The 22,153-nt window shown below is 44.2% G+C and overlaps 1 protein-coding gene across 1 annotated transcript; it reads right to left on the reverse strand.

The window, feature by feature from the left end:
• Positions 1 to 11,146: 11,146 nt before the first annotated feature.
• CEBPB (CCAAT enhancer binding protein beta) lies at positions 11,147 to 12,946 on the reverse strand. Its single transcript, XM_073309435.1, has one exon. The coding sequence runs from the start codon at positions 12,696 to 12,698 to the stop codon at positions 11,730 to 11,732; it is 969 nt and encodes a 322-aa protein (XP_073165536.1). The 5' UTR covers positions 12,699 to 12,946; the 3' UTR covers positions 11,147 to 11,729.
• Between the last annotated feature and the right edge of the window lie 9,207 nt (positions 12,947 to 22,153).

Below are 22,153 nucleotides of genomic sequence, written 5' to 3' on the forward strand. Positions count from 1 at the left end.
TCAGCTCAGCTCATGCTCTCTCTGTTCCCTTCTGCCACAAACAGCTCTCTGCCCCTTCTCTTCATTCTCCCTGGGCCTGGAACAGCCTCCCTGGCCCCGTGGGGTCATTTAGCCTCGCTTCCGTCTTCTAAACCCTCCTTAAAACCCAGGTCTATTGGCCAACCCCCTTTCAGAGCTCACCCCTGTCCCTGCCCTCTCCCCACACTACTGTGGGCCTGATTGTGTCCCCCTTGCTTGTGTTGAATGCTACTTCACAAGCAGTTCCACTGAAATCAGTGGGGTCACTTCTAGGGGAAGGTACAACTTGGCATGGCATGACTGGGCTCTATCTAGTAACAACAAAAAAGAGCTAGCAAGAGGTTAGATGGTGTCCCGAGGACACAGATGCTAGTAAAGGGGCAGCATGCTGTTGCACTGCCCCAAGAGTGTTTCTTTCACTCTGTGGCCTTGGGCAACTCACTCCATCTCTCCAGCTGTAAAATGGGAATAATTAGACCTGCCCATCTGCATAAGGTGCTTTGAGAGCCATGGACGAAAAGCCCTACAGAATGCTAATTGTTGTTATTACCTTACCTGTACAGCCTCATGCTTATGGTGCTGTAGAAATATAATCATGCTTTTCAGGAATTACTGGCAACAGTTAGACTGGCCAATGCATGCTGCTGCCTGCACCGCTGCCACTCTCTGCACCTGCTTTATCCATTGCCTTCCAAGCCGCAGAAGTGCATAGATCATGGCACCAGGTCTTGCTGATCTAGAATGGATTATTGCTTAGGAAGCCTCTGATTCCTGGCCAGGTTCTAACACTCTGCTCTGAAATATCAGCTTGCCCAGCCCTTGCCAGCACACATGATAAAGGGCTCTCCTTACACCATTGACAGTAAATCAGGATTCCTTTTGGCCCATGTGAGTGCAAGTTGATCTACAACATCTCACTTAACACCTTTCTGAGCATCCAGTTCCTATGTTACATTTCCCTCCCTGCTGCCTATGCATAACCAACTGCCACATCACAGCAATAGCCAACAGGCTTGTCAGCTGCATGTGAAAATCTAAAGGCCCCAATTCAACAAAGCATATAAGCACATGGTAGCCTTTAACCACGTGTTTACATTCACTTCTGTTCAGCAAAGCACTTAAGCATATGTTTAACTTTATTATAGAATCATAGGCCTGGAAGGGACCTTGAGAGGTCATCTAGTCCAGTCTTCTACACTTGTGGCAGGACTAAGTATTATCTAGCGCAGGGGTTCTCAAACTGGGGGTCGGGACCTCTCAGGGGGTCGCGAGGTTATTACATGGGGGGTCGCAAGCTGCCAGCCTCCACCCCAAACCCTGCTTTGCCTCCAGCATTTATAATGGTGGCAAGTATATTAAAAAGTATTTTTAATTTATAAGTGGGGTCACACTCAGAGACGTGCTGTGTGAAAGGGGTCACCAGTACAAAAGTTTGAGAACCACTAATCTAGACCATCCCTGACAGGTGTTTTGTCTAACCTGCTTTTAAAAATCTCCAATGATGGAGTTTCCACCACCTCCCTAGGCAATTTATTCCAGCATTTAACCACCCTGACAGTTAGGAAGTTTTTCCTAATGTCCAGCCTAAACCTCCCTTGCTGCAGTTTAAGCCCATTGCTTCTTGTCCTATCCTCAGAGATTAAGTACAACAATTCTTCTCCCTCCCCCTTGTAACAACCGTTTATGTATTTGAAAACTGTTATCATGTCCCCTCTCAGTCTTCTCTTCGCCAGCATAAACAAATCCAATTTTTTCAATCTTCCCTCATAGATCATGTCTTCTACACTTTTAATAATTTTTGTTGCTCTTCTCTGGACTTTCTCCAGTTTGTTCACATCTTTCCTGAAATGTGGTGCACAGAACTAGACCCAATACTCCAGTTGAGGCCTAATCAACGCAGAGTAGAGCGGAAGAATTACTTCTCATGTCTTGCTTACAAGACTCCTGCTAATACATCCCTGAATTATGTTACCTTTTTTTTTCAACAATGTTACACTGTTGACTCATATTTAGCTGGTGGTCCATTATGACCCCCCATATCCCTTTCCGCATTACTCCTTCCTAGGCAGTCATTTCCCATTTTGTATGTGTGCAACTCATTGTTCCTTCCTAAGTGGAGTACTCTGCATTTGTCCTTATTGAATTTCATCCCATTTACTTCAGACCATTTCTCCAGTTTGTCCAATTTGTCATGGGCTTACATATTTTATTGAACCGGGGTCCAATGCTGGTTGCCGAGGTTAGGGTGACCAGATGTCCCAATTTTATAGGGACAGTCCCGATTTTGGGGGCTTTTTCTTATATAGGCACTTATTACCGTCCACCCCGTCTCGATTTTTTACACTTGCTATCTGGTCCACCTAGCCAGGCCAACTGGAGGAAGATAGCATCTGATTCGCTCCCCAGCTGTGATTTGCGTTCATCCCCTGGATAGTACAAAATGGTGCTTCCTCCCCTCTTTGCACAGAGAGCCTGCGAAATTACCCCATCCTCAGACAGCTCCACATTCCTCCTCTTGATTGATTGTGTGTATGCTAGGTGCTGTACAAACAGAGGACACTATCACTTCCCCAAAGACTATACAATCACAGGCCTCGATATGGCAAAGATTTATGCATCTGCTTATCTCTACTTTCATGAATAGTCCCACTGAAGCCAATAAGACTGCTTGGGTGCATAAAATTAAGCATGTCTTTGTGGGATCAGGTCTAAAACGATGGTGGATAGATAAAAAAAAACACTAGACAAATAGGATCCAGTTCAAAATTCCCCTCCCTGCTTCCAAAACCCTCCAGCTGAATTCTCTGACCTAGGTTACGTCTAGTGCGGTGTCCTTTCTCACAGGTGTAGCAGCCCTCTCTCCATCCTTCCAAACTATTGGTGCAAGAGCCTTCTTCTCTGCAGCTCCTGCCATCCCAAACAGCTGCCCTGTACCTTTCCAGTGCAATGGCTCACCATCAGTTTTCATCTCTCTCCCTTTCCCCCCTTTTATAGCACCTTTCATTTGAGGCTCTCAGATGCTTTACAATCTTTAATAATTTATCCACTCAATAGCCTGACGAGGAAGAATAAATCTTATTTTTCTCCATTTTACAAATAGGGAAACACAGATGAAGCACAATTAATTTTTCAGAAAACTGCATGTATCGTATGTACAAAAATGTACATACTTTTGTGTGCTTATTTAACCATGATTTATGAGTAGTCATGGTACACACAAATGACTGGTTAGATCTGTATCAGAGGAGTAGCCGTGTTAGTCTGTATCCACAAAAACAATGAGGAGTCTGGTGGCACCTTAAAGACTAACAGATTTATTTGGGCATAAGTTTTTGTGGGTAAAAAACCCCAGTTCTTCAGATGCATGGAGTGAAAATTACAGATATGGGCATAAATATACTGGCACATGAAGAGAAGGGAGTTACCTCACAAGTGGAGAACCAGTGATGACCAGGCCAATTCAGTCAGGGTGGATGTGATCCACTCCCAATAATTGATGAGGAGGTGTCAATACCAAGAGAGGGAAAATTACTTTTATAGTGAGCCAGCCACTCCCAGGCCCTATTCAAGCCCAAATTAATGGTGTTAAGTTTGCAAATGAATTGTAGCTCTGCAGTTTCTCTCTGAAGTCTGTTTTTGAAGTGTTTTTGTTGAAGGATGGCTACTTTTAAATCTATTATTGAATGCCCAGGGCGATTGAAGTGCTCTCCTACTGGCTTTTGTATGTTACCACTCCTGATATCTGATTTGTGTCCATTATTCTTCTACGTAGAGACTGTCCGGTTTGGCCAATGCACATTGCTGGTTAGATATGAAACAGGTCGTTTGCACCTGCCATTACGGCCACTGCATTCACAATTGGAGCTACGCATATGTGCATACATCTTCCTGTAAATATAGGCCTAACAAACTTCTAAGTCATAGTTAATCAGTGGCAGAGCCAGGCCTAGAACCTCCGCCTTCTGATTCACAGGCCTATGCCTAACCACATCATTCATCCCCATTCCTCTTCATTTTTCTCCCTGTCTTACATTGTTAATTATTTAACTTTGCACCGCTGTTGTTATTTGGCTCTCTAAGTGTCTGGGAATACAGTGTGTCTGACGGACACTGTGTACATACACAGCTGTAGTGTTAGTCTTTTGTCTTCCATTCTGGTTTCTCAGAACTAGGGGCCTGATGCAGCACGTGTTTAACTTTAAGCACAGAAGTATTCACTGCCACCATGGCTTATTAGCAATAGCTGAAGTGGCAGGCATAGTTGTAGGAAAGATATCTTCATTGAGCATGCAGAGAGGCCTGTCTTTACAGGTTGAGGCGCTAGAGTTTTAAGTGTAAGAGGACTGGGCCAGCTTGCACTCTTGGGCCCCCTGGTACCAACTGCTAGACGAAGTCCCTCTTGAAACGTGACCTTCTTTCTTTAGTTCCATTAATTATTCTATAGTGAGCTGTTCCCTCGACTTCATTGTGACTACTCAGGTGCTTACAGTTAAGCCTGTATTAAGGACCTTGCTGAATCATGTTCTAGATTAGCTTTCTGTCTTTTTGTTTTCTAAAAAGCCCATAAGGACATAGACAGCCAATATTTCACCAACCTGAATAAGATACCTAGACAATTAGGAGTGGAGCAAATCAGTGTCAGAAACATCCACCCCCAGAACGATTGTCTATGGCAGACGCTGGGGAACTTAGCGAAACAACTTTTCTATTAGCTGGCCAGCAGTGCTTTTCCCCTCTGCCTGTTGAATGAGCTCCAGGCACTTTCTCTTGTTCCTGTGATTCCCTTTCTGATTTACTTCAGCCAAGTAATTGTTTCATCATGTTGCACAGAAATATTTTCCCAGTGCATCACTGTGACATTCATTTCTGAAACCAATGCTCCTCGGCTCACTGATACATAACATAAATCATGCTCCCTGAGCTTCTGCAGACCCAGATCACAGGCAGCCCAGCATAGGAGGGAGCGGTCGGTAGGTTATAAGCCAGAGGGATTTTTACTTTATTTTTAGAGTCCTATTTACTGTATCAGTAATTTGGAGGCATCGTTGATGAAATACCTACCACAGGCTTCATTATCTGCTGTTGCAATATACTAGTAAGCCAAAGTATTTATAGAAAATAAACAAGCCATGATGGTGTTGGTTTTAAAGGGGGGGACAGAAACCATTAAGCTCTGTTGGCCCTATCAATGACTTTATTTCCTCACTTCACTCTGATTGGCTCAGTGTGCAGACTTCTTCTATGTTAGAGCCAATCAGAAACAGGTCTGTTCACAAAAAGTCAGTGTTTTTAAAGAGCACTGCATACAGGGAATATGTTGGATTTATAAAGGCTATTTTTTTTAACTGTATTAATTGCATGAAATTACAACATGGGACCTAAGTAAAACCCCAGGTGCAAACACCCCTGAATTTTGAGGAAGTACTTTGATACCCGGGTGACTGACAGGGGCCTTCAAAATATCACAGACAGGAGATGAAGGAACAGGACAGGATGAAGACCAAGACCACCATGTGGATCAAAATGTGTATCTAGATTCTGTCCCTTTAATGGGCTGAGCAAAACTAGATCTAAACACTCCAAACTTTGGGGAAGTTGAAAGCAGATGAAGATCAGAACATTTTGGCTCTCAATTGGTGAAATTGGTGGCAGCCAGTTGAAGGTCTGGGTCCAAATTCAGCTCTGGGGTAAACGGAGGCACCTCCATTTGTGTCAGTGACATCATTTATACCCGAGAAGAATTTTACCCCTCCTGTCTCAGAATATAATCACCCACTTTTCTAGGGGGGAACAGAAGCTTCTATAAAATAGAAGACAGTTGAGCAGGCAGGTGGTAACAGTTTCCAAAAGGCACTTTGGTTGTGAATGAATCACACTGATGGAGAGTCAGAATTAGGATGAACTCAGCGGTTTCACTTCACAGAAACTCATGAATACATTTCCTTTGGCTTTGGTCCATGTAGTATTACACCCCCTAATATTATCTTTTGAGCTTCAAGTTCAAACATATCCAGAAATTCAATGTGAAACTCGATTGCCGCTTCACCGAGTTTTGCATCAGGACCATATGGAACCATGGATTTCACATGAGTTTGATGCCAATCTAAACTGGAATCTATGTGTTTACATAGGGCCCCAGTCACTATAGCAACCTGGTGCTCATCCACCCAGTCTGGATTGAAATGGAGCCCAATTCTACCTGAGAGACTCAAGAACCTCAGGAAACATGTTGGGAGATATTATCTGAATTTGTTCCAATGCCAAGAGAATTTGCATGGCTTCGCATTCTATACAAACACTTCCCATGGCTCTAGTTATGAAGTATCTTTGGAGCTCAGCAAATAATTTGCAAAAGAAAATTTATAGCCAAATAGAGCCTCTTTTCCTATTCAGGGACTATCTGCCAACGGAGATACAATTTCCTCAAATATATTTTCTGTTTAACCTTGCCAACATATTTTATTTAACTTTTTTTTTTTATGGACTGATCACAAATATTCAAAACTTGAGCTGATTTGTTCAGTTGTGATTGGTCATTTAAGTTTGTGGTGTTGTTTTTGTTCCCTGATTGGATAAGTATTTTCAGCCCAAATACTTGTGGTTCTGTGTGAATTTAACTCTACTTTCCATTCACATTGGTTCCTGCAAATTTGAAACACACCAATTTGTGCTGATAAAACTGTCTCTCAAATATTTGCACAAAGCAAACATAAAAGGGTGCAAACAGGATTTATTTAAAAATTCATAGGATTTTGTACGCATTATTTCATCCAGCTCTAATGTTTAGGAGGACTTATATATAGCAAAAGAAGTTAGGGCCCAAACTGTCACTGCCCTCTACATGTTGTGTAGTCATATCATGTCAAACTGGATGCAAATCCTACCCTTTTGATTTATTCATGTTCTACACTTACTTTGACTGACTGCACAAGGTGCAGGGAGATAATTGGACCCTGAAGTTTAAAATATAAACATAAGTGATGAGGTATAATCTGGCTTCCAATTTTTTTTTCAGTTTCTTAAAGCAGATATTATTTTGAGTTGCAGTATCCTTCCTTCTAATTTAGAACTACTGCGATTGCAAGGGTAAATCTCAGTCATCAAAACTCAGTTATACTGCCTCATTTATAGTTTCCCTGGGCTGTTTTTTAGATATTTGATGGCTATCACATGATTTCAAGAAGACAAACCTGTTATTAAATTAATATACGACTGACCCTTCCAATAATCCTTTTGTGCATGTTTGTAATTTGTAAGATTGCGTTTATTAGTGTGACACAGGAAAATATGAATGCAGACACAAACAAGAGTAATTTTTAACAATAACTCCTACTGCTGCAAATTCCAGGGGTAACTAATGGAAGGCAATGCGAGTTAAGCATCTTTAGAACGTGAAGCGACAGCACATAACATCAGCAATGCAGAAAACTATTGCTAAAATATCGGTGACACGCAGATACCAAGGTGACAAGTGTAGTACAAGGTAGACAGATTGACAGATAACTTGCTTAAAAGTTAGAACTTGTTAATATTTTTAGTTATGTTCATTTAAACAATACATTTTGAGGAATGGATTTTCTGTTGTGGAATTAAATACCACTGAATCCAAACGGTGTAGCACGGGGGGGTCTCAACCTTTTTCTCTCTGAGGCCCCCCGCAACATACTATAAAAACTCTACGGTCCACCTGTGCCACAACAGCTGTTTTTCTGCATATAAAAGACAAGGCCAGCGTTAGGGGGTAGCAGGCAGGGCAACTACATGGGCCCCATGCCACGTGGGGCCCCGCGAACCTAAGTTACTCAGGCTTCAGCTTCAGCCTGGGTTGGGCAGGGCTCAGGGCCCCATGCTTCAGCCCCATGCGTTGGGGCTTCAGCTTTCTGCCCTGGACCCCAGCAAATCTAATGCTGGCCCTGCGTGGCAGACACCATGAAACCTTCTTGGGGGCCCTGGACCCCTGTTGAGAACCACTGGTGTAGCAGATTCAGAAGTGGAATGTAGAGCCTTTTAGAAACAGAATGTATATGGCAGGGATTTGATGTTCTCATGAGGAATATTTTATTTCTAAAGATGGGGAAATTCTGCTATGTCCTACCCCAGCAAAACCCCATTGGGTCAGCAAGCATGAGCTGGTAGAAATCAAAAATCAGTGTTAACGATAACTTGGGGGGGAAAGGACTGAAATCTGAATGGTACACACATATTTCAAAGGAGACAAAATTGTGCTCATGGGTCTCATCCTGATCCTTTACTTCAATGGGAATTTTGCTTGCATATAGACTCCACGATCACACCCCAAAATATATCTGGCTCCTCAATGAGCATCCTCAACATAGAGAAGCAGAAGAGACAGAGCAACGTGACAAGTGAGGTGCATGAGACTCTGTTTTCAATCACCAGGGGCTCTATTAATGGGACTCTAGATCAATATTTGAGAATGAGCTAGATTTGGACAGGGATGGTCCCCATTTCTCTGCTGTGATCATACTTCAATGAATTGCACAGATTGCTTTGTTTATTTCATTTTTGTTTCTGTTTCCCCCCAGATAACAGTCCCTGCATATTTTATACTAGGAAATCTTTTAATTGTGAGGTATTTTTTCTGAAGACTAATATTCCATGACCCATACACACCTAAAAACATTGCAAAGCTGCTCAACTGTAAGGTGGGTGGCTGGATAAAACATACAAAACCAGGGATTCATGAATTCTTATCCTGGCTTTGACACAGATGCCCTCTGAGGCCTTTGGCAAATCACAACATTTTGCTTCAGTTTTTTATCTGTAAACTAGGGGTAGTAATACCTACCTCACCAAAGCTCAGTGTTGCACTGATACATTCCATCTGAGTTACACATGGTCCAAATTAAGGGAGGCATTAGATTCTGTAGCAATAATCCAAGTAGTCTTTATATCAATCTGCATAAGTGCTGGAAATAGGGGTGCAGGGGGGTGCTCCCACACCCCCTGACTTGAAGTGGTTTCCATTATATACAGTGTTTAGTTTGATTCAATGGGTCTCAGCACCCTCACAATAAAAATTGTTCCAACCAGTACCCCTGTCAATCTGTCTTGATTACAGCTGTATGGGTCCCAGTTAAATTATAGCAATTCCAGGCTTAAAGGCAATGGGTTAGCCCATCCATCATCTCTGGTGCAACTCCACTGCTGGAATTTGGCCCACTGATTTATAATGTTATTTTAAACAAATATTAGGATCTTTAATATGTCTTCTCTTTCAATTCCATTCCCCCTCACATCTGCCCTCCACACAAAGATTTGGATGGAAATTTTGTCCTTTATAAATGAAATAAGAAATGTTCCTGGGGATATTTCCAGCCCTTCATTCAGCAACTCTAAAGCCAGCAGTCCTCCCATGTAACTCAGAACTATCACAAGTTTGATAACAAATGGGCCTTCACTGCAGAGAAGAGAATAGGATCTAAATATTAGGATAAGTTTTGTAACTAGAAGAACAGTTCAACAGTGGAACCAGTGGTAATGGGAGGTTGTGGAAATCACCATCACTAGGTAGATTCAAGGCAAGACCTTACATCCATCCAGTCTGCAAGAAGCTAACCTGCCACAGTGCAGGAGGGTTGACTAGATAACCCAAAAAAGCCTGATTCTAGGGGCTCAGAAAAGCCCCTTAATTACTTTGTAAAAACTGCAAAGCAAAAGGGAAATACAGCTGCACTGAATCTAATCCCACACTCCTTACTCTTGCATAGCTCCTAGTGAGGGCTATGGGGGATTTTCATGAACAGAGAGTTACTTGATCAACTCCACTATAGACTCTAGGAGTTTTCCCTGCCTGAGGAAGATGTGATCATTGTGACTGAAAATTAAAAACAACTCCCTCATTAAACCACATATTTCGTGAGTAAAATCAGTATCAACAAACACCAAATGTAAGGCTGCTCTACATCCACTCCCAATCACTGTCCTTTACAGTAAAATATATAACAGGCAGCAAGTTCAAACCCACACCCTTAAAGAAGCAGAACCTTTGTGCCCTACTGGAAAGCACAGTATAGAGGGGTTAAGGAAATTCTTTCCTGTAGTTTTCGACATCTGGATTTAGAAGATGGATGTGCTTAGAGTACGCCTAGTATGCTGGAAAATGCTGAATAAGACCTGAACATGTACCCAACTCCCTGCACGTAATCAGCTCTAGACTCTCGTAACATTTTACAGGCACATACACAAGAGCAAACTATAGAGAGCCATGACATATGCAACTCACAGGCCTTGACAAATCCCACATAGTACAGCTGCTGGCAGAGCCTCTATTATCTTTGTCACAAAGATCTTACGGCTCCGTACATACATTCTCCTATACCCAACTTTTTACCCTAAACCACTACCACCACCGCACACCCACCTTTCAAAAACTCAGCTGTATCAGCAGCTTCTTTTAGAAACACGTTTTTAAAAGAAGGCTCAGTAGGAAATTATAGAGTTGTTCACACATTTCTCACTGGGCCTAGTTATGTGAAACAGAGGTCCCTCATTGCTGGCCCAACCGCCATCCAACACAAAAAATTCCATGTTATCACTATTCATTGCTGTAAACTATAGATGTCAGAAATGCTGAGTCACAAAACTGAGCGGATACAAAAACTTGAACTTTAAAGAAAGACTCCCACCTCATTTCAAGCTTCCTCATCTACTTTTTCTTTTCCCCACCCTCTCCAACACTTTAACCTTGTCCCTCACTTGAAGGGACTTTGTCAAACATTTTTCATGGTTTAGATGGCACATTTGGGTCTTGTCCTGTTGAGAGTTATGAGTGTTGCAAAAATCCCAAGCAGTATTTAACTCGAGGAATTAGAGGAAATTCAGTGAGGCAGCAAGGGGGAACTGGCTGAGGCTCCTACAGCTGCTCTTCTCTGGTTCTCTCCCGGTTTTTTTGCTGAGTCACAGAGAAAGTCAAAAGGCCAACAGAAAGCCCTGATTCCTGACACAGCCAGATCTAGCTGGCATTTCAACTGATTTCATTCTGGCTTTAAAGTGCCTTTAAAATAAAACAAATTTCCTTTTTTTCCTAGCCATAAAGTTTATTAAAATTGTTCATTAATGCTTCAAATGTAGCAAGAACGTTTATAGATCCCAAAATATACATATGTGTTTTTCTTATAGAAATAGATTATTCTTTATAATAAAAAAAAACCGCAGGAACATCTTTAACAGATTACTCAATCCATGACTGACAGTTACACGAGATTGCATCATGTGTACACAGCATTCCCAGCCATGTTTAAAGGATTGCATCACTCTCGGCTTTTTCTCTCCCTCTCTCGCTCTGTTTTAAATAACACGAACATTCAACAAACTCTGCAGAGAGACCGCTTCGGGGAAAGGGGGGGCTCGGTGGGATTGTAACATAAAAAACCAACATTACCATCGGCAACTGTAATTCCGCCACAAGGTGCCGAGGACCCTCCTAGGACAAACAGGCTGCGGCGGAAGTTTCTTCCACCAAATTGCAAACGAAAGCCGACCAAAAAACAAACAAACAAACAAACAAACCAAAACCCAAGCTTGAGTCTCTCCCCATTTCTTCCCCGCCCCGATCCAATCTGTCCTCATAGTGGAGGGAAAAAGCAGCCACCAGATTTCCCCCCCGCCATCCTCCTTCCCCAAATTCAAGCCCTTTCTCCCCCTCCCAACCCCAACCACTGCGGCTGTAGCAGTGTCCAACGCTGGGGCTAGCAGTGGCCAGATGTGGCCAGCAGGGGCTCGGGCAGCTGTTTGAACAAGTTCCGGAGGGTGCTCAGCTCCCGGGAGAGCTGCTCCACTTTCTTTTGCAGCCGCTCGTTCTCGGCGGTCAGTTCCAAGACTTTGTGCTGCGTCTCCAGGTTGCGCAGTTTGGCTTTGTCCCGGCTCTTGCGCACCGCGATGTTGTTCCTCTCCCGGCGGATCTTGTACTCGTCGCTGTGCTTGTCCACGCTCTTCTTGGACTTGTTCTTGCCCCCGGGGGCCCCGGCGTAGCCCCCGCCGCCGGACTTGGAGGAATCGGACGGGTTGGGGGTGCCGGGGGGGCTGGAAGAGGACGAGGTGGACAGATTGCCGCTGCTGCCGCTGGGCACCGATTGGTAACCGAGGTAGGAGCGCATGGTGCTGCCGTAGGGGGAGGACATGCCCCCCGGCCCCGCGCCGCCGTCTTCCTTGCGGGGCCCTTTGCAGGAGTCCAGGGACTCGAAGACCGGCTCCACTTTGGTCTCCACGATCTGGGGCGGGAAGCAGGTCAGCAGCCCCGCCGGCTTGTGGCCCTGGCCGCCGCCCGGGTGGCAGAGCCTGGGCAGGCTGATGTAGGTGTAGTCGGGCTTCTTGCTGCCGCCTTTATAGTCCTCGGCGAAGAGGTCGGAGAGGAAATCTTGGCTGCTGCTGCTGCAGGGAGGCTCAAAGTTGCCCCCTGCTGCTGCCGCCGCTGCAGGAGGAGGCGGCGGCGGCTGCTGGGATGCTAAGGGGTCCAGGTAAGAGCTGATGTCGATGGCTCTCTCGTGGTCCCCGACGGTGAGCTCGGTCATGGAGCGGCCCCCTGCCGCCCGCGGCTTCGGCTTGCTCAGAGCAGCCAGATAGTCCGTCTCGTAATAGAAATTAGCCACTTCCATGGATTTAAAGGCAGGCGGCTGGATGGGGAGGCATGCTGGGTCCCAGGCCACCAGGCGTTGCATGAAAGCAAAGGGGGGGGTGCAGGGAGGAGGAGACGCCGCAGGGGGGGCCCCCCAGCCACAGGATCAAGCTGCCAAAGGTGACGTGGGGGGCCTGCAACTCCTGCCTCAGTCTCTGGTGCTGGGTCCGGCTTCCCAGCTGCGCTGCCCACCTGGGCTGGCTCAGATCCGGCGGCGGCGGCGGCGGCTGCTGCTTCTCCTCCGGACCATCTGGTTCTAGGTCCCGAGTCCTAAAGTCTCTGACTTAGGAAAGTTCCTTTGCTGTTATTTATAGGGGCGGTGGATCCCATGGCAACAGGAACGTCACTGGCTGGCTGCCTGCCACCTGGTGCACACTTTGTACAGTTGTAATTGTAAACTACCGCCTCTAGCTCCGCGGGGGGCACTTGGTGTGTGTGACTCTGACCTAGTCATTCATAAGAAAAAAACAGGGCTGGCTTCGGAGCGGAGGGGACTTATTCACACCGTCATTAAGGGGAGGGAAAGATTTGGGCCGGAGAAAGGGATCGCAGCCTTCTCCTGGCTTCTCTCTAGCTGTTGTCAAATCTCCAGGAGATGTCACTGGGCGGTAATCAACCCTGGTGTGACCCTAGGGCATGGACACAAATGCACACACAGTGGGACACTGCATCTGCCCGTATACTAGTATGGGCTTAAACCCTTGAGTCTCTCCCCTGCCTGATCCAATCTGGCCTCATAGAGGAGGAAAAAGCAGCCATCAGATCCACCCCTGTCCTTCTTCCCCACATTCCAGCCCTTTTCTTCTCCCTCCCCAACCCAAACCACTCCGGCTTTAGCAGTGTCCAGCTGTGAGGACAGCAAGTGGCCAGATGTGGCTAATAGAGGCCAGTATGGGCTGGATCCATTGCCTCTGAGGCTTGTGATGTCTGTAGATTTCATCTGTAGATCTCAAAGTGTTGTGCAAAGGTGGGTGAGTGTCAGTATTCTTACTGTACATATTAAGGCACAGAGGTTAAGTGATTTGCCCAAGGTAGCTCTTCAAGTCAGGGGTAAAGCCAGGCAGAGTTGTCCCATGGGTACGGTGAATCGGGGCGACCGCTCCGGGCCCCATGCTTTGATAGGCCCGCAGGGCAATGCGATTGGCTGGTGTAGTCGGTCCCGTAAGTGACAGGTCAGTCCCAGAAGTGATGGATTCGTCACTTCTACCCTGGGCCCACACACCCCTAGAGATGGCTCTGGAGCCAGGAATAGAAGCCAAATCTTAATACCAATCCAATGTCCTATGAATTTTATCACACTGGCAGGCAAAATTGTCCCATACAGATGCACTCAGAACCAGGTTGTCACAGTGGGTGTAAAGAGCATACTGTGTTGGCCTCAAACCAGGGTAACGCACTGCCTCAGAAGACCCTCTCTGTATCTGGCCATGATTAGAAGTGCCAGGCAAATCCAAAACTCCCCTCCCCACCTCTGTGTGCAGGGCTGATGGCCTTAAAGTTTGGCCTGGCATGTTTGCCTTATATGGTATGTTGCAATTGTCAGAGTACACAAGTGATATGGAGTTGTGCTCTGGGAGTTGTATTTAAAATGAATAGAAAAAAGTGAGATATATATACGTAAAGGCATGGGATGCAATGATTTATTAATTTATTAAGTAGAATTGACTTGCAGGGGCTATGGTAAATTTGGGAAGTAAGAATAAATTCTTATGTCCATTTTAATTAAAGACACCCACCTTGGGAATCAGACTTATGTTTTCCCTTTTAGTCCCACATTTACCTGTTTACAAGCTGGTGATTCATGCTCAGAATAAAAGACATCAGTTTAAAACAAAACATATAATTAAAGGAAGTAGGAGTGTCCTTCGTTTCAGTAAAGAAGACCCAGCACCACAGAGAAAATGACACTGCCTCATAGAATAATGTGAAGCAATCCTGCGGTGTGGGAAATATCGCAACGTTAAGCCAGAGGAACAGGTATTGCATTATACGATTCAAACAGTCAACTGTTCATGAATGTTCAAACCTCAGACTTTGAAAAGAGGAAGAATTCAAAAATCGGCCTATGAAGCATCCTTTCTTTCTTTCTTTCTTTCTTTCTTTCTTTCTTTCTTTCTTTCTTTCTTTCTTTCTTTCTTTCTTTCTTTCTTTCTTTCTTTCTTTCTTTCTTTCTTTCTTTCTTCTCAAAAGTTTTAAACTTCAGTGGCAAATGTACACTAACGGATTTGTACACTTCAAATATTTCTGTCTTTATGTAGCAGTCTTTGGTGAATTACATTTGTTAATAAGGACATTTAGTTGTGGAGCTGGTCTTGGACAAAGAATTCTGGATCCATATCTGGATCTGAATGTTGTGGCTTGAGCCTACATCTCTATAGATCCAAACATCTCTACAGAATGCAAATATTTGGTAAGTTGCAGTGAGCCAGGGCTTGCTCTTATGGCTATTTACACTCCCATTCTGTGTCTTCATCCTCCTAAAGAATTTTTGCTCTGGAAAGCTGCTCTATGTAGGTATTGAGATATAGACATTCCTATTAAATGGAGCGGAGCTCTGGTTCTTTCTCCAAGAAGAAATTGAGCGTAGCAGCACTTTTTATTAAGGCTGATCCAAAATTTTCTGTCAAAACATTTTGACAATTGAGTTATCGACAACATGACATTTTTTGCAGAAAGTGTCTGCTTTTCTAGAATATTTTTGTTGTTGAGGGAGGCCTGAATTTTGTTCTGTTTTGTTTTTGTTCAAAGCATTTCATTTTCTCAAAAAAAAAAATAATGAATTTTTCCATGGAAAAATTCCCCAATTTCCAACCGGCTCTATTTCTAATGCAATAAAACACAAATTCTTACTGCTTTGCTTGAACAAGAAGAAAGATGCAAACAGTGAAAGAGTGAACCAAAATTAATGTAAAAGGAAAAAGGCAAAGATAACAGCCTAGTCAGATCTGTTTTACAGAGATCAATCTTGCAGCTTTCCCATCATGTCTTGGATTCTGCTCCCCGATTCACAACTCCCCTGTAGCATCACAGTGGCAACCTGTTTCCCAATATGCTCTTTTCCCAGGCTCAGACCTATGGCAAAGCATTGCAGATGCTCTCCCACTTGGAGACTTACTCTGTCCTCTTTTTCAGTGGTTCCAGGATCTCCAATTCTGCACCCACCTCTTTCTACAGTCCAGAAAGAGTTGGTGTCAGCTTTGGGCAGAGGACATTGGTATAATGCCAACAGATCAAAGAGTGAAGTGTTCATAAGAAGATCTGCCTCCTGAAATTATACTATTAGCTGCTCTCTAGTCAGACTGCATTTGGATAAAAACTGCAAATACTTCCCACTGCAAATTGTTCGCATGTTGTTTATTATTTGTATTGCAATTAGTCACGAGAGATCTCAGCGAGGTCAGGGCTCCATTGTGCTTGGCACTGTACAGACATATAGTCAGAGATGGGTTCAGTCGCAAAAAGTTGCAATATCAAAGACAAGACATAATTTCAAACAAACAGGAGGAGAGAGGGGAGAAGGAGGGGCAGGAATAAATTCTTACCACAATTTGGAGATGTAATAAGCCAATCAGTAGCAAGTAACATTAACTTGCCACCTGCCTAAATATTATCAGCGAGGTGGGTTTTGTAGGCAGCATGAAAGAGGTGAGTTAAGGGGGCATTTGAAGGAAGAGAAGGTAATGGCTGTATGGATTCTATAGGTGAGTTTTTTCTATGCATATTGTGCAGCATGGGAGAAAGTGCAAAGGTGCTTCTGAAAAAACCTGGTGGATGGGAGGTAGGTAGGTAGGTAAGCTTTTCTGGTAAGGCTAGCTGGAGGATCATTGTAACAAAGGCTGCTACACACTGAACTAAAATGTAAGTGTATCTTTATTGTATTTGGATACAGTGCACCATGTTCACTCTGTTTTGTCCCGGACTCTAGCCCTTGCTCCTTCCACATGCACACGGGTCCTTAGTTATGTACACATACCTCTCCACTAACATTGCTTTAAACCACACACCTACAGTGGAATGTTTTGCACTTATAACCTGCCACATTACAAACATAGCATGTGTCTAACTTCCTGCTTCAGGGGCTGGTCAATATCTGAAGCTGAGGGAGTTGGATCCCATTCCCACTTATCCTCCCTCGATCCTTATCCTAATCTTCATATACAAATCTACAAATTATTATTATTGGTCATAAATTAAATTATTATTATTATTGGGCATAACATTCCCTTCCCCTTTCAAAACCCAGCTACAATATTTAACTTTGTAGTGTCCTGCAGCAGTGAGTTTCACAGTCTGACTGCACACTGAAGTTGGCCTCATTCAACTCTCTCATTATAGAGCATGGATCAGTGATTGGTTGCCAACCCCTTCTCTCCCTTGTGAACTGGTGACACTTAAGTATTCTTTAGCCCCCCCCTCCCCCGCTTATTTTCTGCTAACCTCTGACCTGGCACACCCAGCCTCTGCAGTGTTAGATTGCTCAATCACAGCGTTATCTGTCTGCATGTTGCTCTTTGCCCTACAGTGTGCTGAAGAAATGATACCTGGACTCTATAGCCTGTGGGACAACATGACCAAAATACCTTCTTTTACCAGATGGCTCTGAAAAATTTCCAGTGAAACTCCAGGGTCAAATCAGCTGCTCTCTGGCCTCTGTGGAATCAAAAAAGAGAGAGCACAAACGCACAGATGGAAGGGGCCAGCTACCAATGATGAGTCAAATCATTCAGTCTTCACTCCTACTATATCACAGGCAAAGCTTCTGTTGATGTCTATGGGAGTGTCAGGTGCTCAGCACCTCTCAGGATGTAGCCCAATGGCAATTTTGCTTCAATGAGGACTGCAGGATTTGACCTGATTGTTTATGTTTTATTACTGAAAGAGATTTAATTGCTTGCCAAAGACAATCCTCGAGAAGTCCCAGCTCAATATTATTTTAGAGGTTATGATCTTGACAGTTATACCCATCTGATGTCACTCCGGCTCAGGCAATTGTCATCTTTCCTTTGGTCTCCTAAACTGGCGAATTTCTCATAGATCCTGGAAAATGAAGACAGTGTGATATTGACACTCCTCTCTGTTTTATGCCGGTTCTGAAATGATCCAATCAGATGAAATGGGAAGCTGATATCAATGGGAAACCACTATAAGTATCACTTCCTGGTATCAATGGACTCTGACAGTGATTTATTTGGGAAATTCCTATAGCAGGAAAGCCACGCAAAGGCCTTGAAGTTCCTGATCCAGGTAGATAGTACATCACGATTGATGCTGGAAGTAATAACACAAAGCATGAAAAACTATATAGAGCATGGCAGAGGGAGAGGAAAAGGGAAGGGAATCCATTCCTTGGCTGAAAAGTCACAGAACATTAATAGTTGGAGATTTTACCCAGTTTTCCCATTACAAACAAATAGCTGAGCTGTGGGTGAAGCTGGTGTGCTATCCTCTGGCCTTTGCAATTCATTTTTTTTTCACCTGAAAATTGAGGGCCAGGTTCTCAACAGCTGTTGGCTTCTGCTGAATGCAGCAGAGAGGGTGGACTGCCAGGGAGCTAGTTATGACTATTTGATTCTCTGTCCCAGCAGGTTAGAGCAGCCTTCAGACTGTTCTAACTGGTGTCAGCTGGCAACTGTTGCTTATGGACTATACACCAACTGGAGCTAGCCAGAGCGTATTGTGCTGCAGCCGACCCTTTCCTGGACATGACCTTCCCCATCCCCAATACACCCCCCGCACTGGGCTTTGAGGAGGGAAGTGTAAGAGCTGCCTATACTGGTTCTACACCCTCTGGAGCCTCCCCCATGCTTGGGATATCCCCAGCTAGGGAGCTGGGGGCTCTCTCCGCTCTCTTTGTGCCACACAGACAGAGGCCCTCAGAGATGGTACAAATGAGTGGAATGAGCCAGAGAAAGTGGCCTCCAAGTTCTAGCACTTGCACGTCTTGACCAGCGAACAACTATGTCTGCCATCATGTTCACCTTCACATCACAATAACCATGAAAAGCCAGCAATGAACCTCATTCTGAATGAAGTCGGATGAAATTCTCTTACACTTCCAATACTCACCTCTCAGCACAGCCGCATAAGGAAGAGAAAAGTGACCATATATACCTGGTGCCATCCTACTGAATGATACGATACCATGATGATTGGGTGGTTTATAAAGCTAGTTAGATCAGATAATCCTTTTTAGATCCTTTGTAATCTCTTTGGGGTAGGGACATTCTCAGTGTTGTGCCTTACGCAGAGCTGAGCACATTGTCGGTGCTTTCACAGTTGATGATAATAGACAGCTACAGAGGGCTAGATAAAGTACTTTAAAAGGATGCTGTCAAGGCATTCTACAACGTGTTTAAAATCCTGTTGTGTTGGCAATGTTTATAATAAATAATTCACACACACAGAGGCTAGAAGCTGAAATCTGTTGTTTTTTTTTAACTGAATTTTTTACTCTTCACTTTATGTGCAAACTGGTTTGGTACTGATCAGGACTGACAGAATGGAGCTGTCATTTTTAAAGAGCCATATATAGATCTGAAATACATATAAAGAATTATATGGACTTTGACAACTGAGAGAAAAAGTAAGTTTTGGGCTAAAAAATTACAATTTTCTGCTGAAATTCATTCCCTCGTGAAAGTGTGTGCAACTTCAATTGAAGCCCAGAGAAGTTGCCTCTTACTTACTCCAAGACTGATTTTGTTCCCCACAGGTCTAGCATCCTTGGCAGTGCCTTATATATAGGTGTTCAGGGAGTATGACCATTCTTACTTACATCAGACACAGACTTCTATTCATAATTCCTGACGTCACGCAAGATATGTCCTTTTTAATGAAATGTATGCCTTTTATACCATTGTATACATATAATGAGGGGGTTTTTTTTTACCCAGAAGAGGTTGGTTTCCAGTTAATATGCGTGCTGTGATTGGGTGGAAGCTGAAAAATCTTCTTGGAGCAGAATCACATTAAGCACTAACAAAGTCATTGCATTGACTCCACACCTTTAGTTGATTCACCTTAACATTCCTCACTGTCCCTGTGTAAACAAGCCCTTAGTGAATTTCAGGGTTCAGGGAGCTGGTTTTTTTCACTGCTGCATGTGCTTTTAAAGTGCAGTGGCTGAGCTCATACTGCCACCTAATGACTAGCTGCAGAAAGAACATTTCTGACTAAATTTTTCAAAAGGGCTAAGGCCCTGCCTCCATTTGGACTCATGAAATATGTGTGTGAATATTGGTGCTAGCAAAATGAATCACGGATGTACATTTTGTAGACACAAAATGTGCCTTCAAAAAGGATGGCGGGATTTTCTGAAAATGCAGTCCTTATTTAGCACTTCAAAGTGCAGTACACGCTTTAACGCATTGACTTTATATAGCTAATTTTCCTAGAAATCTTGTGGATGGTAAATAAACCCAACAGCTACTTTGCCTGACATACACCTTAAGGCAAATTAAATCTGAATATCACATGCTGTGTGGGGTGCTTTATTAAAATGGGACATTTTGAGGAGAGGAATCTATTCAAAAGAAGAAACTCCATGGGCATGAGTTGAAGGAGCTTTTATTTTATCTGTATTTATCTGTATTTTAGCCTGTGTGCCATTACTCTTCAGAGCAACATTCATGTTTTGAGCTAGGGTACCAGAATTTTGTCCAAATAATAGCAGCTTGTCAGGAGCCCAAGGGCCATGCCTCCTCTTTAAAATGGATGTGTGTCCTACATAGACTACAGATACCAGCATTTGGTTCTGCACCTTGAACCAAATGGAAGGCTGAGATTATGAAGGTGGAAGATGGATGCCAGGCACTGCACTGTCCACCAGCTGCACAGTCTACCACATTCATGAAGTGAGCATGCCACTTGGCAAACTTATGAAAAGCCAAAGGGTGAAATCCTGGCCCCATTGAAATCTGTTTTTCCATTGTTGTCAATAGAATCAGAACTGCACCCAAAATCATTGCCCTGGAGAACATCCGTTCGGATTCAAGCAGGCCAGTCTTGCCCCTGGGATCATCAGATATATTTGTGTCAAGTGAATGCAAAGTGGGTGTTAAATCTGCCGGATCAGAATGGCGGAAGTTTCAAGCACTTTGCCCAGTGGTAAATGACACACAGTGCAAGGCAATGGAGCATCAGGCCTGTATCCGTAGGGGGGAATCTACATGGGAGGGCTTCACAAAAGAAGCGAGTTTTAAGGAGGGATGTGAAGGCAGAGTGGGAGGGCATTTGGGGCCTGGGTAGTGGGAGGCTATTGCAAGCTTAGCAGCTAGGGTGAGACAATGATTACAGAAAGATATATATAACCAAAGCTAGGAGAATATCTCAAAGGCGTTTCCATAAGAAATATTTTCTCCATTTGACTCCCTGTTGGTGTTTGTTTTACAGGACTGCTAGAGCAAATCAGCTTAATGGTGGGAATGTTTGTGGGAAGAGTGAATTTGAAGTGACTGACCATTATAGAATATTTTGGGGAAATGGATTTCAAACTTGTCATTGTGAGTATTTGTGCCCGAAATTCTAAGAGTTCTTCTTCACGTATGTATCAGTGTGGACCCTGCTGCAGGTTTGCATGCACCTCAGGCACGCAAAATTGGATTCCTTGGAAGACCAGTGTCCGTTGGGGCCACACCTGCACTCTTTGCCTCCTCAAGGGCATAAATGGCAGAGTGGCGGCAACATTCCCTCAGGTCCCTCTTACTGCCGGTGGCAGCAAGGTGGAACCTGGTGACTGCCTGGTTTACTTACTAGTCCTTAGGTTTAGCTAATTTTCTTCAGACCCTTCATAAAATTACAAGAACTTTTCTGATTCTCTGCCATATGATCACTGTGAATGATCGTCAACCCATCAGGACTATTTATAGTCAGGCCCCCCGTACAGGGCTTCTCAACATGGGCAGATTTGAAACCTGCAAGCTTCAAGCTCTGCCCATCCCGTGATGAGCTGGTTGCATTGAAAGATGGACACAGCAGGAACCTCTTCTGTTTAGGAAAGTCCCACGTACTGAGCAGACGCTCTGTGTACTTTCATTTTCCACAAGAAGGTGTATGTTGTGGGATATGCAGCTGAAGCTTTATCTCCTGGAGCAATCTTTGAAGGGCTCCTCAGATCCTGGGGCAATGAACTCCAGGGTCCAGACAGCAGACAAGCCAGCTTTATTCAGTACGCCATCTAGCAGGTAAGTGACTCTGAAGTGCTGACCCACCAAGGAAGGTGGAATGGAAACTCCCTAACAAGGGGTACAGCCTACTGAAATTCCCTGATACCAGGGATAAGAACTATGAATCTGGGAGTCAGCTCAAAGCCCCATGTGAGGTTGACAGAGTACTGTTTATAAGACATGTGGTTTACTTTGGAAGGTGTGGGGACTATATATGACCCAGCACCAAACTTCGACCCTGACAGTGATGGAGTGCACATGTCTGGGGCTGCTGAGCCACTTGTCAGCAGGCACATGCATGACGTTGCTTGCCGGACTTCATCTGAGGCCCTTG

Source organism: Lepidochelys kempii, chromosome 13 (genome assembly GCF_965140265.1).
Source record: "Lepidochelys kempii isolate rLepKem1 chromosome 13, rLepKem1.hap2, whole genome shotgun sequence".
Classification (NCBI taxonomy): Eukaryota; Metazoa; Chordata; order Testudines; family Cheloniidae; genus Lepidochelys; species Lepidochelys kempii.

Excerpts from the sequence above, each read along its gene's own strand:
- CEBPB (XM_073309435.1), bottom strand. The coding sequence starts at position 12,698 with ATGCAACGCCTGGTGGCCTGGGACCCAGCATGCCTCCCCATCCAGCCG.